A 16,254-nucleotide genomic window follows, 5' to 3' on the forward strand; every position below is an offset into this window, starting at 1 on the left:
CTGAAGGTATAGCTCCCATCATGACATCACATGTTGCTTTGATACGCAATAACAAGAGACCTGGGAAACGAGATGAAATTTTTTTGTATACTTAAAAGGGAAAATTTGTATACTTAACTAACATGGAAAACTATAGACTCGTATGTTCAATGGTCGCTACATACGTTCAGCATCAACAGAAGGATCCATCCTACTTTGAATTCTAATAATGGTTTGACCAACCCCTCACCCCACTGGGTGTAACTACTAGTTTTTTTTTTTCAATTCAATTGATTTATTATTATTACTTTTAAAGCATTGTTTCATAAATAAGGTATTATATGTATAAAAAGGTGTTTTCCCTAGTTACCTAAAGAGTGAGTGCAGTTCTTTAGCAAGTGGAGCCATTCAAGTATATTCAAGTTCTTCCGGACCAATTTTTTGTTGTTGTTGGAAAAGCCATTATGTGGCCATTATATGAGGAGGAGGAGGAGGAGGAGGAGGAGGAGAAGAATAACAAATTGTTCCCCGTTATATCTCTTTCTATACTTATGTATTTATTCCCCAATAGTAGGTACCTATTTCTATACAGACGTAGTATATTTTCTATCATTTCTTTCTCTCTTCTTCTCAATATTTCTATCATATCAATTTAATTATGTAATTCAATTTCTAATGCTATTTCCATTTCTTATGTTATCCCTCCCCCCCCCCCATCCCCAGGAGGAGAAGAATAACAAATTGTTCCCCGTTATATCTCTTTCTATGGTACCTATGTATTTATTCCCCAATAGTAGGTACCTATTTCTATACAGACGTAGTCTTTCTATCATTTCTTTCTCTCTTCTTCTCATCTTTCTATCATTTCTATCTCAATATTTCTATCATATCAATATAATTATGTAATTCAATTTCTAATGCTATTTCCATTTCTTATGTTATCCCCCCCCCCTCCCCATTAAGACGCTAGGTGTATTTTTCTTTCGGAAACGGGGCTGATCTCTCTTCTGAAGCTCAGTTCTCATCTTTTAAAGGAAAATAAGTTTAGAGCTTCCTGCCCTGTAAGCGCTAGGTCGCGGGTTCGATTCCCGCCGGGTGGATCTTTTATCGTTTATCCTAAACAGATAAGGTTCGTTTCTGGCTTTCTCCTAGCTATCCTGTCTTTGTTCTCTCTTCGCTTTCGGGACGATAAGACCTTCTTTCTTTTTTTCTCTCCTTTGAATCTCGTTTATTCTCATTTATCTTCGTTCTCTCTCTCTCTCTCTCTCTCTCTCTCTCTCTCCCTCTCTCTCTCTTTTATTTGTAATCTGCAGGTAGTTATTTATAAACTTAAATATTACACAATATTTGGTAGGTCTAGGTACCTAATTTGCAGCAGTCAAAATATGACAAGGATGGAACACGAAACTTTTGGTAGATCGGAGCCATGGTTAAGGATATTTCGACAGCTTTTTATGACTTAATAGTTAGGGATATCATAACAAATCCAGTGGGCAAGGAAAATCGTGCTACGCACAATCCGCGGTCCGGCATTTCTTATTTCCACTCCGTGGAGTGAGCATTTTATTCTTCTTTTTCGTGATGCTCAATGGCTGATTTCGGCGATTGAGCTTTTTCATAAATCCAGTCCGCGGACTGAGCTCTTTACAATTGCTCGATTGCCGAATATCGGGGATTGGGCAGTCTGCATTTTTTACTCTGCGGAGTCAGCGTTTTTTTTTTTTTTTTTTTTTTTTTTTTTTTTTTAGAGCTTCCTGCCCTGTAAGCGCTAGGTCGCGGGTTCGATTCCCGCCGGGCTGATCTTTTCTCCTAAAACAGATGGAGGTATTTTCTGGCTTTCTCCTATCCTGTCTTTGTTCTCTCTTCGCTTTCGGGACGATAAAACCTTCTTTCTTTTTTCTCTCCTTTGAATCTCGTTTATTCTCATTTATCTTCGTTCTCTCCTCTCTCTCTCTCTCTCTCTCTTTCGTATGATCGTATCCTATGTATATTTTTATCTCGCCTTCTTTCTTACTCTCCTCCTTCGCTCTCTCTCTCTCTCTCTCTCTCTTCCTATCCCTCTTCCACTTTACCTCCTCATTGTCCCCTCTTTCTGTAGCTCTCTCTCTCTCTTCCCCTTTATCTCCTTTTTGCCCCCTCTCTCTTTCTCTTTTTCTCTACGTATTTATTTATTTTCTGTTTATTTGGTCACGTTTGTCAATATTTTATATTATTCCTCGTTCCTTTCTTGTTCTTCTTCTTCTTCTATTTGTTCCATTTTCTTTGTTCTATTATAAATTGGTTCGAAGAAAAAAAAGGAGGGTAAAGAAAGGTAAGAGAGAGAGATGGAGATGGAGGGAGGGAGGGAGAGACAGAGAGATGGAGGGAGGGAGAGAGAGATTTCTTGATTTATGCATTCATACATTAATATTGGGTTTTTCTTTCATTCCCCTCGCCTTCTCTCTCTCTCTCTCTCCCTCTCCTATGTATATTTTTATCTCGCCTCCTTTCTTACTCTCCTCCTTCGCTCTCTCTCTCTTCCTATCCCTCTCCCCTTTACCTCCTCATTGTCACCTCTTTCTGTCGCTCTCTCTCTCTCTCTCTCTCTCTCTCTCTCTCTCTTCCCCTTTATCTCCTTTTTACCCCCCTCTTTCTTTCTCTTTTTCTCTACGTATTTATTTATTTTCTGTTTATTTGGTCACGTTTGTCAATATTTTATATTATTCCTCGTTCCTTTCTTCTTCTTCTTCTTCTTCTTCTTCTTCTTCTTCTTCTATTTGTTCCATTTTCTTTGTTCTATTATAAATTGGTTCGAAGAAAAAAAAAGGAGGGTAAAGAAAGGTAAGAGAGAGAGATGGAGATGGAGGGAGGGAGAGACAGAGAGATGGAGGGAGGGAGAGAGAGATTTCTTGATTTATGCATTCATACATTGATATTGGGTTTTTCTTTCATTCCCCTCGCCTTCTCTCTCTCTCTCTCTCCCTCTTTCTTTCCTTGGCTTCCATTTTAGAAGAAGAAGAAGAAGAAGAAGAAGAAGAAGAAGAAGAAGAAGAAGAAGAAGAAGAATCCCCTATTCCATCATTGGTACCAGCGAGGATTTGTTTGTGGAGTTTGTGAGCTCGGCCGCAGGTGAGTCGAAAAAGATGCCTCTGCGTCTATTGAAAGTAAGCTCAGTGTCTATCACACGGTGCTACCGTTCTTTCGTGGTCTGTGTCGTAGCATACCCATCCCTTAGTATGCCTCTCATCAGATGGGCGAAGGTTCGTGCCATGATAACCGCCACAAATGACGGTCATGATAGCTCCTCAGGTGTACTCAACCAGCTAAAGCCAACAAACCTAGTTAGCTTGGAGGGTAGCGCGTCTGCCTTGTAAGCGTTAGGTCACGGGTTCGATTTCCGCCCGGGGCGAATTTTATCTTGAACAGATGAAGTTCATTATCTGTACAGTACGGCTGGCATTCTCATATCAGATTTTTCTCACAGATCGGCTCCCTCTAAAGACAGGATTTACTCTCTCCCCAGGACCTCTATTAAACACAGGCTTCCACTTCAACGTGGGTAATTGGCCGGGCCATGTAGAGACCAAGGGGACTCGGAATGGCACCTGTGATTGGTTACTTTCAACCAGCTAAAGCCAAGAAACCTAGTTAGCTCGGAAGGTAGCGTGTCTGCCTTATAAGCGTTAGGTCACAGGTTCGATTTCCGCCCGGGGCGAATTTTATCTTAAACAGATGAAGTTCATTCTCTGTACGGTACGGCTGGCATTCTCCTATCAGGTTTTTCTCACAGATCGGCTCCCTCTTAAGACAGGATTTACTCTCTCCCCAGGACCTCTACTAAACACAGGCTTCCACTTCAACGTGGGTAATTGGCCGGGCCATGTAGAGACCAAGGGGACTCGGAATGGCACCTGTGATTGGTTACTCACCGCGGACGACCTGGCAGCCAATAAGGATTCAGAGGGGATCTTCCTGTCGATCGCTCATTGGTACGCGCCTCATACGTCCTGTACCTATCTCATCCAGGGGAAACCCAACCAGGTGGTGCGACTGTACTTTCCAAGGTAAGTTATTAACAGGTGGTTTGTTAGGTAAGTTGTAAACATAAGCCGTATTCGTTTATGTGACTTTTTTTATAGTCAACATGGTTGAACCAATGAGAGTGTGAGATTCCGCTTTGTGGAGCAAGTGTGAACATGGTGTGTTCGTCCAAAGCGGAATCCCATTGGTTCAGCCATTGTTGACTATAAAAAAGTCACCTAATCGGATACACCTAACCCTTTAATAACACTGGTCACTGTTCATTATTTGTGCCAGTTCTTTTGGTAGGAATCTTCCATTGACGTGACTTCTGAACAAGGATCCGCCCTTAACAAGTATCCGCCCTTTCGATTTAGACTTCAAGCGTGAACCACACATATAGGTACGCAGAATGCTTTTATTCGGACGACATTACTTTGACAATCTGCTGGAGACGGCTCTGGAATTCAGACCGGAAACGTCCAAACCAAACATTAAGGTACGTGCCAAATTTATGTCCAGGAAAGTTGTACGTTTATCCGGATTTGTCCCCGTTCAGTTTCAGAATCACCCGGATCCAGTCCGGTATTTTTCATTGTTTTTTTTTCTACTTTTCTTTAGAGCTAACATCCTTGTTCTCCCCCTCAGGTCCTACCACTCCCGCAAAGGCTGCGTTCAAAATAGTCTGGACGGAGCTTCTACATCTACCTCGAAATCAGGATGGAACTGTGATGACGTCACGACTAATAGAAGATGGTACGGGAGACGACAACAAGTGTGAATTCCTGTGTCCTGGAGATAAAGGTAGGTGAATTCCTGGGAATCCTGTAATTATTGAGAACAAATCTGGCCTGGAGAAAAGCGTTCTCATTTACTCGTACCTACATTGTTTTTATTTTATTTATTTTTTATTTTTTTTAATACTTTTTTTACTTGATAGAAGAAAGTCTGTATAGCTGGAGGAACTTAAACAGGGAGTAGACCAGCTTGGTCTGGCTGGGGGACTTTAAGACAGGGAGTAGACCAGCTTAGTCTGACTGGGGGACTATACACAGGGAGTAGACCAGCCTGAATTTCCCTTGCTAAAGAAATAGCAAAGGTTGAGTGGGAACGGCATCCACTCGTTAAATTTGTAGCCAAAACCAAATGTCAGCACAAAAGCGAGCACCCTGGGGCTGATCGAGGGCCGGCGAAAAACGAAAATACTGTGGGGTGAAAAAGCTTAAAAGGAGTTCGCGGTTCTCAAGACCTTACGCCACAGATCGCTCAAATTTTTGCAGAGTGTCCATAATTTATGACGATCAAAAGGGTCCGCTGAAGGGATAAGGTTCGTTCCAGGAATGGCTGGATTTTCCAAATTGGTACTTTGTTCAATTATTTGCCAGGTATTTTACTGACTTTATTCAACGCTCGATAATAATCAAACTCATTTCCCCCCCCCCACAGGTGTATGCATACCAGCTCGACTCGTTTGTAATGGCGTAGTCAATTGCCCCGGCACCATACACAAGGGTAACGGCTCTTCCTACCTCTCCGCCGGCGATGAAGCGCTTGACCTTTGCGCTACGAGACTGGTAGGCGAGAGCGCTAATTGGCGCTTGATAGCGGTGGGCGCGTGCGGGGGCGTTTTCCAAATTGGTACTTTGTTCAATTATTTGCCAGGGTATTTTACTGACTTTATTCAACGCTCGATAATAATCAAACTCATTTCCCCCCACAGGTGTATGCATACCAGCTCGACTCGTTTGTAATGGCGTAGTCAATTGCCCCGGCACCATACACAAAGGTAACGGCTCTTCCTACCTCTCCGCTGGCGATGAAGCGCTTGACCTTTGCGCTACGAGACTGGTAGGCGAGAGCGCTAATTGGCGCTTGATAGCGGTGGGCGCGTGCGGGGGCGCGCTGTTAGCGCTCGTGTTGATTGCGCTCATTGTGCGCTGTTGCTGCCGGTGCTGCTTCAAGCGGGCAGATGACGAGGATGACTACTAGATTAGCGGTGAATTTCACCAATGACTTAATGAGAGATTATCATCGAAAAAAGGAGTCTTTAGTGATCGAAAAAGAAGGAGTTTTTAGAAACTCCTGTGTGGATCATTGAAAATTCTTCCATGAGTGAAATCTCTCACTAAGTCATTGGTGAAACCCACTGTAGGTGTAGGTGTGATAGCATGCCTGATTAGTGATTATACTACGTTTACTGTCAAGATACAGTTCGTTCACATTGCACGAAACGAATGGCTCATTGTGCGCTGTTGCTGCCGGTGCTGCTTCAAGCGGGCAGATGACGAGGATGACTACTAGATTAGCGGGGGATTTCACCAATGACTTAATGAGAGAATTTTTAATCACCGAAAAAAAGGAGTCTTTAGTGATCCAAAAAGAAGGAGTTTTTAAAAACTCCAGTGTGGATCATTGAAAAATCTTCCATGAGTGAAATCTCTCACAAAGTCTTTGGTGAAACCCACCGTAGGTGTAGGTGTGATAGCATGCCTGATTAGTGATTATACTACGTTTACTGTCAAGATACAGTTCGTTCACATTGCACGAAACGAATTTTTCGTCGTCACTTCGTTGAAAGGGATACATGGTTCACATGGTTGTATTTTTTGGGTACCGTATGTTGGATTTCACCAATGACTTAATGAGAGATTATCATCGAAAAAAGGAGTCTTTAGTGATCCAAAAAGAAGGAGTTTTTAGAAACTCCTGTGTGGATCATTGAAAATTCTTCCATGAGTGAAATATCTCACCAAGTCATTGGTGAAACCCACCGTAGGTGTAGGTGTGATAGAATGCCTGATTAGTGATTATACTACGTGTACTGTCAAGATACAGTTCGTTCACATTGCACGAAACGAATTTTTCGTCGTCACTTCGTTGAAAGGGATACATGGTTCACATGGTTGTATTTTTTGGGTACCGTATGTTTATCCTCGTAGTTCGGTAGTTATATTGTAAAGAAAGAAACAAGAATGTTGTTCATCTCATAAATAAATAAAATATATTTTAAAAAATAGGTACGTAGGTATACTTAGTGTAAAAATATAAAATAGGTTTGGATAGGCACTAAAAATATAGTCAAAGTGCAACCTGGTATCACGCAGGATAGTTTTAGGTAGGTACAAATTATTTACACTCTGTATCGTCGTAAGGGCCAGCCGTTAGCGCGTTGTACTAGCACTCTGCACCTCCTAGGTCGTGGGTTCGATTCCCACCCTGGGCAAATTTTTCTCAGAAGAAAAATTCGTTCTTTGAACAGCTGGCTATCCTCCTATCCTGTCATTCTTCTCTCTTCAATTTCGAGACGATATTAAGACCTCACTACCTTAGATGTTAAAGTTCCCTCTATCAAACCTCTGAAAAAAAAAAAAGTTTAATGTACCTAGTGATGGGTCGTGGGTAAATACCCACTGGGTGGGTAAATAAAAATTGGGTATTTACCCGGGTATTTATCCACATTCTTCTCTCTTCAATTTCGAGACGATATTAAGACCTCACTACCTTAGATGTTAAAGTTCCCTCTATCAAACCTCTGAAAAAAAAAAGTTTAATGTACCTAGGTACGAACGTTAGTCAGGGTTGCAAATTTTTGCTTTAAATTACAATCCTGGTACCTTCCTCTAATCTAATAGACCAAATTGGTCCATATTATGTACCTAGGTAAGAACGTTAGTCAGGGTTGCAAATTTTTGCTTTAAATTACAATCCTGGTACCTTCCTCTAATCTAATAGACCAAATTGGTCCATATTATTATGGTGCCAACATAATTGTTTCATATTGTCTCTTTTTCTTGATAATATAATATTGGAAATGAAAACATAAATAAATATAGGTATTTTTAAACACATTCAGGATCTATTAAGAAATTTACAAAGCGGGTTTTGTTATGTACTTAGATTACATCTTCGGTTAAAGTTTGGTAGTATATAGGTACCTATTTATGTTTGTTAGAGGACGACAATAAAAATCCCATGTAATTTCACTCGTCCTCAGGGTATTTTTTTTAATGGTGGGAGTATAATTATTGGAAATGAAAACATAAATAAATATAGGTATTTTTAAACACATTCAGGATCTATTAAGAAATTTACAAAGCGGGTTTTGGCCGTGCCCTGTACAACTACAAACTACTCAATCTCATTGGTTACGAGAGTGATCCTGTGTGCTGTCTCTCTCTCAGATCCCGTGAGTGACGTGTTTTTCCAGTTTCTAGTTTCTTGAAGTTGAAAGTTTTGCTGTTTTTGAGTTTGAGAAAGAAAAAAATCTCAATTTTGCTGTTTGTCGTTGCCAGCCAGGTCTAAATTGATTCCGAATCCAAAAGCAACACCTGTGAGAATACATCAGCAATTGAAAAGGAGTAGGTACCTACTTGTGAGTTCATCAGTCAACATCCTGGACGAATGAGCCCAATAGCAGTAGTAGAAGTCCAGATAAATTACCAGAAAACATCAATCTAGTTTTGTGCTTAGCATCATTCAAAATCTAGAGCCCTATCAACATTCCTTCGGTTTCAAAAGGTAAGTTGGAGCATCACATTGTTTCTTGTACAAGTGAGCACCTTATACCCACATAATCCATTTCCTGATATGGATGGTGATGGTTCCGAAGTCACGTCTCGGTGTCTGGACACTTTTTGTATGTTTCCTGCTCCTGATCGGGGAGAGATGTAAAACTACCTATGTACCTACCAACCAGGTTTTTTAGAAATGACAACTCCAAGACTCTTAGATAATCCCTTATTAATAAAGTAGTGGCAAGTGTTGTTGTAACTCTGTTCCCTGTTAGTTGTATCCATGTTTTGTTCCTTTGGTGAGTAGACCCAGAAAAGGTCCCATAGATGTTCTAAGATAGATATGTGGAACAAGATGTCTCATTTTAAACTGAAATTACTTTTATGTTTTAGCTCATTATGTCAAGAGGCAGAGATAGAAGATCCAGTAATGATGATTGCAAGATATATGTTGGTGATCTATGTAAGTATTGTTTTATGCTGTAAGCTTTAATATAAGTTGTTGTAATTTAATAATGGACTCTTAAGTGAAAGGTAATCACTAGGTGAGGTTGATACCAGAGACCTCCTACACCATTGAAGCAGGTTATCTGTTGTGAGAATGGAGGAAATCCTTGAATTGTTTGAAAGAGGGTGAACTTTATACATTTTCTGAACACCTGGCTTTCTCCAAACCTATTATCCTTCTAACCAATATTGCCTGATAGTTCTTTAACCTTTTCATTCTCTATTTTTTCCGCAGCCACATCCTCTACTAAGGAAGACATAGAAGATGCATTCTCCTACTATGGACCAATCAAAAATGTTTGGGTTGCCCGAAATCCCCCTGGCTTTGGGTTTGTTGAATTTGAGGACAGGCGTGATGCTGAAGATGCAGTGCGAGGATTTGATGGGAGGTAAAAAAGATACTGTCATTATAATTGGTGATTCTCATGATTTTTTTTTTATTATCTCAGAAAAAACTATAAAAATTAAAAAAAATATTGAGACTAGATTTGATGGAAGGTAAAAAAGATACTGTCATTATAATTATTTTCTGTCCTTGGTTTGAAAATAAATAAATAAATAAAGCAGAATAGGTACCTAGGTACTTCCTGAATTATGCAGTACTTAACATGTGACGATTCGAATGATGACTTAACTTGAGGATAGTTCAGGATGCAGTCTGTGGGCCTGGTTTAAGTAATAACATAAAATACTAACATTTTCCAGAGAAATCAATGGGCGTCGAGTTCGAGTTGAGATGTCTAATCCTCAGAAGATGAGAGGCCGCAGTAATGGACGTAGTGGGGGAGATAGAGGGTACAGAGGTTCAGTGCGAGCTCGTGGAAGACCATTCAACCCTGATGACAAGTGCTACGAGTGTGGAGGTCGTGGTCATTATGCAAGGGACTGTCGTAGCAGGAGATCTGGTGGCAGTGGTAGACCTGAATTATGCAGTACCTAACATGTGATGAGACCGAATGATGACTTAACTTGAGGATAGTTCAGGATGCATTCTGTGGGCCTGGTTTAACTAATAACATAAAATACTAACATTTTCCAGAGAAATCAATGGGCGTCGAGTTCGAGTTGAGATGTCTAATCCTCAGAAGATGAGAGGCCGCAGTAATGGACGTAGTGGGGGAGATAGAGGGTACAGAGGTTCAGTGCGAGCTCGTGGAAGACCATTCAACCCTGATGACAAGTGCTACGAGTGTGGAGGTCGTGGTCATTATGCAAGGGACTGTCGTAGCAGGAGATCTGGTGGCGGTGGTAGACGCCGCAGGTAAGTTAAAACTGCCAATTCCTATTGAAACTAAATCAATATTTCCAGGGTTGCCTACATGTTGTTGGGCTTGTTCTTTTGATATTAATGTTGTGTTTTGTTTGTGGCTTTTAACAGCTGCACTAGGTAGGTACTGTTATATGTTGGTTTTGATAAAAGCACTGGCCACACCCCAACTTTTCAATAATATTGAAATCTCCTGCTGAAATTGCAAAATAGGAAGTTTATTTTAAAAAGATGTAAATTAAGTACATAATATCCAAATATAGTGCTGTATCTCATGCTGAAGTAGCTCCTTGTCAAACAGGTATAGAAGTATACTTTTCTATTCTTTAGCCTCAAACGTCCCTTTGGTGGCCCATTTAATTACTAGTATTCCTCCCTCATTCCAGTCACAGTCCATAACTTGCTAATTAAATCATATGGTCATCAGTTATTGTTATGTAAATTTAGTACATAATATCCAAATATAGTGCTGTATCTCATGCTGAAGTAGCTCCTTGTCAAACAGGTATAGTTACTGTCAAACAGGTATAGTTTCTTTAGCCTCAAACGTCCCTTGGGTGGCCCATTTAATTACTAGTATTCCTCCCTCATTCCAGTCACAGTCCATAACTTGCTAATTAAATCATATGGTCATCAGTTATTGTAGTTTTAAGAAGCCAAAAACGCCAATATCTACTCACCCTTTAACAGTAACTAACGAGAAATTTGAAAATAATAAAGAACAATATGGACTTCTGAATCTTGCTTGGTCAATTAGTTAAAACTGGCACCCAACCTATGTAACCAATTTCCAATTGTTTCCATACCCATCGGTCTAACAGTAACTAACGAGAAATTTGAAAATAATAAAGAACAAGATGGACTTCTGAATCTTGCTTGGTCAATTAGTTAAAACTGGCACCCAACCTATGTAACCAATTTCCAATTGTTTCCATACCCATCGGTGTAATTGCCCATCAGTGTAATGTCCCCAAATAATACTAATAATTTAAATTATGTTCTTATTGCTTTGTAAGTAAAGTCTTCCTATACATGTTGAAAAAAATTAACAAAGTCTCAAGTGAGCTAAAAAAAAAAAAATCTTCGAATGATTTGTTCAATTTTAATTAAATTTTGCAAACATATTCAGCACATAAAAGAGAAGCTTTCTCATTTTAGATTATAAACTCGTTTTCCGAGTATGTTCTACAGTTCATTGAATGACTAGTGGAATTGGAATGAATTACTTAAAAATAATAATGAAAAACTCTGCAAATACAGTTCCCCCTCCCCTCTCACCCCAGCATTATTTAAGGGGGGGGGGATATGCAAGGGGGGTACATTACATTTTACTGACTTCCTTTTTGTATTTATAGGCTCTCGCTTCGTCCACACAAAACCTCGTAGTAGAGAGAGAGTGAAAGAGTTGTGAGCGACCTACTACTCTTCTACTACTTGGAGTAGAACTTGTGATACTACTGCGCCGATTGCGACCGTCTCGCCACGCCCCTAGCACCAATGCGGCGGCCACTCTTTTATATTACAAACCTAGCACAGCGGGTTCCATTCGGTCGCGCCTATTTTCCCCCAAAATGTAGGTAGTGATTAAAAATAATAGAATAGGTAATTTATTTATTGTGAAATATTCAATTTAAAAAATTCAATTTAAAATTGAGAATGTTACGATGCTATGTGTTCTCAGTTCTGTTATATGGAATGGAAAGCTGGACATTGACCAACACCATCATGAAAAACTAGCACCAATGCGGCGGCCACTCTTTTATATTACAAACCTAGCACAGCGGGTTCCATTCGGTCGCGCCTATTTTCCCCCAAAATGGATTACTCAACCTCCTACCCCCTTACTTCCCAATATCCCCATAATTGTATTGATTTTTCTCACGTGTGATCTATATGTGTAAGTTGTACGTTTCTATTGAAGTCTCTCATTTATTTAATCTCCTGTTTATGACAAGGTCAATGTAGGTGAGTCATTTTAGTTTTTAGATATTTTAAGTTTTGTGTTGACATTACAGAATAGGTAACTCCAAAGAAGTCTGTTCCGTTTGGTGAGTTATGATTAGACGCTGTTCATGAACGTTGCATTTGAGTAATTTAGAACGAAAATGTACCAATTTGGTAGATAATGTTCAAGTTTTACTTGTTTTCAGGTTTCGTGATTGTAATGATTAAAGTATGACCCACAAAAGAAAGATTTTAATGATCAAGAATGTCATCTCAACCCTTATTTTTTGCAATAAGATATTTCACAAAGACTTTTTTTCCAAGACGAATACAGAGCATCCGCCCAGAAGAGTTCTTAATCCTAACAATAATGGTTTGTGTGCACCTTTTCCCCACCAAACTCGTAATTTCCCCCGACGCTACGGTGCAGGGTTTGAGTCTAAGTAGCAACTTGAAAATTTACCAAGACGAATACAGAGCATCCGCCCAGAAGAGTTCTTAATCCTAACAATAATGATTTGTGTGCACCTTTTCCCCACCAAACTCGTAATTTCCCCCGACGCTACGGTGCAGGGTTTGAGTCTAAGTAGCAACTTGAAAATTTAGTAACGGCATTTTGAGATGGATATAATTTTGAAAAGGTTTTGCTTAAATTTCTTAACAAATAAATTAATAAATCATCACAGTCTTGATTTCTAAAATATTAAGCAATTCAATATTGTGTTATTTATCATAGGACGGAGGTCTGTTTCTTCTATTTGATCTAAATATCACAATATCAATGGTATTGAAAACAATATTTCCTAGTAAGTTCTCTACTACCATAGGTTTTGCATTTATGTTGCTCATGCTGCTATTGTTCACTGAGATCTCTTTTCAACTCCCATTCGTATTGAATTTTGTTTGGCTGATTTTTAAATAAAAATAAATTAATAATAGCAGAGCAGAGTATAAAGTTGTTTAGTTTATTTTTTATTTAGCATAAAGGAGATAGTTTGAAGTCAGGATTTTTTATACCATGGGTGATAGGGCCATGTCAAATCCACGAAGAGTAATGTAAAGGTCAAAGTAATGGATACTTCTTTGAACTAGTGCAGTATTGAAGATCAAGAGAAGGGCTGAATTTCAATCTGGCCACAATTTTCCAGAGGGATTTTTTAACAGGTTGATAGGGATCTGTAACTGCTAAGGTATTATCGTCCCGAAATCGAAGAGAGAAGGAAGACGGTACAGTAGAAAGCCAGCCGTTTCGAGAATGAACATTATCCGTTCAGGATAAAATCCGCCTTGGGCCGGAAATCGACCTCGCGGCCTAGCGCTTACAAGGTAGACGCGCTACCAAGTAAGCGCTAGGCCGTGGGTTCGATTCCCTACAAGCTCTCTTGAAGAATTGTTCTATTCATGAAAAAGTATACTATTTTTAAGACTTTGAAAAATAAAATGTATTCCCCTTTATCTACACTCAAGCAATACACTCAATTCATTCCGATCTAATCATCAGATTTACCTAATTATGTTTACTCATTTTCCATTGAGTTTAAATGTCCCTTGTGTACTGTCTGAAGCAGTTTCCAGTAGACCAAGGCAGTTAACGATCACAACCTCAGGAGAATTCTACACAGGGATGGTTTTAGTAACAATCAACACTGCACTCGGCACCAGCCCTGAAAAATGAGATAAAATATAAATGGATGAGATATGTCGGCAAGGATTCAGTCAACTGTAGAATTAAAAAAAGAAAAAAAAAAAAAAAAAAATAGTGGTAGACGCCGCAGGTAAGTTAAAACTGTCAATTCCTATTGAAACTAAATCAATATTTCCAGGGTTGCCTACATGTTGTTGGGCTTGTTCTTTTGATATTAATGTTGTGTTTTGTTTTCAAATTTCACAATAATGTCACGTGGCAGCAACAAAATGATAAAGAAATGGCTTTTCAATGTTTTTGAAAGTTTATTTATTTTTCGTCATTACAAAATGCTAAGTGCAAATAGCAAATGCAAAGTTTTTATAGTATCAAATGTAGGCCTGTTATAGTTGGTTACCTAAGGAATCCAAGGGAAGGTCGTTGTCTTCAGGTTTGAATATTTTCTTAGGGAAAGTGGTCATAAATGTGAAGGGAGCATCACCGTCCGTTCTATTAAGCTCCACAAATACTCGTACAGCTGACAAAGGTTCTTTGATTCCAAACGTTTGAGTCAATGCTTGACCGTTCGTCAGTCTTATCTAAGAAAAGAAAATTGTGACAACCTGTATAGAAATTTGAAATGTGCATTTTTCGTTTCATCTTGTTCTCGTCTCGAGGTCGTTTTTCTACACGACTCAACGAACTACTAGTACAAAGACGGGAAATTTCTCGTCTGGAAATTTACGACACAAATGGCTTTTATTATTTTCTTGTCATGTGCATGTGTGCATCACTATTACAACTGTGAAATACCTGATCAGTGATTACTATATTAAATATTTAATAGTTGATGCATTTCTTTGTACTTATCATTTTAATTTTCAATAATTCATGCAGTTTTTTGTCTCAAAATTCTTACCTGTAATCTTGTTTCGTTATAGTTCTTGGTAGGAGGGGCCTTAACAACAGTAGGTGCAGCTTTAGGCTCCTCTGGTGCAGGAACATTTTCTCCTGGGGCAGCAAACTTAGCTTTACGTGCTGCCTTATCAGCTTCAATCTGATCCCTCACCCTTTGTCTTGCTAGCCGTTCTTCCTCCTTATCTCTCTTGCGCTGTTCCAAGATTTTCTTCATTTCTGCGTCCTCTAATCTGTAAAGTTAAAGTGAAGACACATGGATTATCGGACTTTAGCAAGATACCTTCGAGCAGCCTATAACGCGGTTTGTTCTTATTGGAATTTATCATCTAGGCATAGCTCTTAGGTGCTTGCTAATAAATTAGAAGTTGTATTAATGATGGGTTGTATTAATGATGGGAATTTTGGGAAAGCAAGAACTTGAACCTCAGTACACAATGTATCTGATATCTTTCTATTTTTGACTTTAGCTTCTAGCTGAATGATTGCAGAGTAGTTACCTTTTCTTTGCCTCTATCATTTCTTTTCCAGCTTTAATTCTATTTTTCTCTCTCTCCAATGCCTCCAATTTTTCCTTCTCTTCTCTTTCTCGTCTCTTTTGTTTCAACATGTCTTCAACTTTCTTTAGTTTTTCTGCCTTCTCCTCTTCGGTAAGAGGTTTCTTTTCTTCAGTGCTCTCACTGAAGTTGGAATGGCCAGATTTTGCAGCATGGAATTCGATTTCTACTTGAGTTTGGAATAGTTTGCCACAGCTGAAAAAAGGAAATTCAAATTAGAGTATGTATGTACTTACACTATGTACAATTGTACATATACTTAAAACACTTCAAGATGTGTTGATTTTACTCTGATAATACCTGCCTAACCTGCCCTTGTAGCACACTGGTGACACCTTGTAATGAAGACAGTGTAAGTTCAAATCCCAAAACAGATAATTTTATTCTTACTAGGAGAATGCTCAAGAGTGATTTTTATGGATAAATTGTTTCAATAAATTTTAGATTAGGTAAGTAATGTAACTTACTCTTCACATTTGATAGACTTAGCTTCTGCACCATCAGCAGTTGAAGCTTCTGATTTATCTTCAGTTTGACTTGCACCCTCCGTATTTTGAGTGACAGGTGTAGCAGAGCTCTGACTACTACTGCCTGATTCTAATTCATCTGCATGTGCCAATAGCCATTCCATTGCTTGTTCACAGCCTTTGTTACCTGTCTTACTCAATGCTTCATTTCTGTAAATGAGGGAGGAGAGTAATGAAATATTATTTAAAAGTACTTAATAAATAATACATGGAAGTAGTATTAATATTAATAATTATGATGATCATTATTTGGCCTATCCTCAAGGTCATCTTGTTTCCAGAGAATTTATTCCCCACATAAGTTCATCTTTAGCTGTATTTTTTAGACAAATAAAAAATTCATTTTATTTGTTTTATTTGGTTTTTCTATTCACTTTATTTGTGTCATAAAAAAATGCAAAAAGGAGCTTACGACTAAATAGTC

The 16,254-nt window shown here is 39.0% G+C and overlaps 3 protein-coding genes across 6 annotated transcripts in view; 2 read left to right on the top strand and 1 right to left on the bottom strand.

Annotated features, from left to right (window-relative positions):
- Positions 1–3,020: 3,020 nt before the first annotated feature.
- LOC113469929 lies at positions 3,021–5,967 on the top strand (the record flags this gene model as incomplete). Its single annotated transcript, XM_026827974.1, has 6 exons — positions 3,021–3,087; positions 3,788–4,022; positions 4,538–4,563; positions 4,627–4,782; positions 5,425–5,616; positions 5,699–5,967. Coding segments are annotated over 6 exons (945 nt in total), but the record flags the coding sequence as incomplete, so codon positions are not given.
- Positions 5,968–8,849: 2,882 nt separating this feature from the next.
- On the top strand, positions 8,850–11,829 carry LOC103515214 (serine/arginine-rich splicing factor 7). Its single transcript, XM_026827972.1, has 4 exons — positions 8,850–8,952; positions 9,232–9,385; positions 10,036–10,257; positions 11,619–11,829. The coding sequence occupies exons 1-4, from the start codon at positions 8,889–8,891 to the stop codon at positions 11,647–11,649; spliced, it is 471 nt and encodes a 156-aa protein (XP_026683773.1). The 5' UTR covers positions 8,850–8,888; the 3' UTR covers positions 11,650–11,829.
- Positions 11,830–12,902: 1,073 nt separating this feature from the next.
- The window catches only part of LOC103515207 (UBX domain-containing protein 1-B-like), a 5,870-nt gene continuing 2,518 nt past the window's right edge, over positions 12,903–16,254 (bottom strand). For all 4 annotated transcript variants that reach the window (XM_017446558.2, XM_017446559.2, XM_008480135.3 and 1 more), the window contains exons 3-7: positions 15,771–15,980; positions 15,247–15,498; positions 14,751–14,979; positions 14,250–14,430; positions 12,903–13,871 (exon numbers count right to left, since the gene is read on the bottom strand). In XM_017446558.2, the coding sequence (XP_017302047.1) occupies positions 13,822–13,871; positions 14,250–14,430; positions 14,751–14,979; positions 15,247–15,498; positions 15,771–15,980 (922 nt within the window). In that variant the 3' untranslated portion in view covers positions 12,903–13,821. The remainder of the gene's footprint in view (positions 13,872–14,249; positions 14,431–14,750; positions 14,980–15,246; positions 15,499–15,770; positions 15,981–16,254) is intronic.

Source organism: Diaphorina citri, unplaced genomic scaffold (assembly GCF_000475195.1).
Source record: "Diaphorina citri unplaced genomic scaffold, Diaci psyllid genome assembly version 1.1 scaffold1297, whole genome shotgun sequence".
In the NCBI taxonomy this organism is placed as follows: domain Eukaryota; kingdom Metazoa; phylum Arthropoda; class Insecta; order Hemiptera; family Psyllidae; genus Diaphorina; species Diaphorina citri.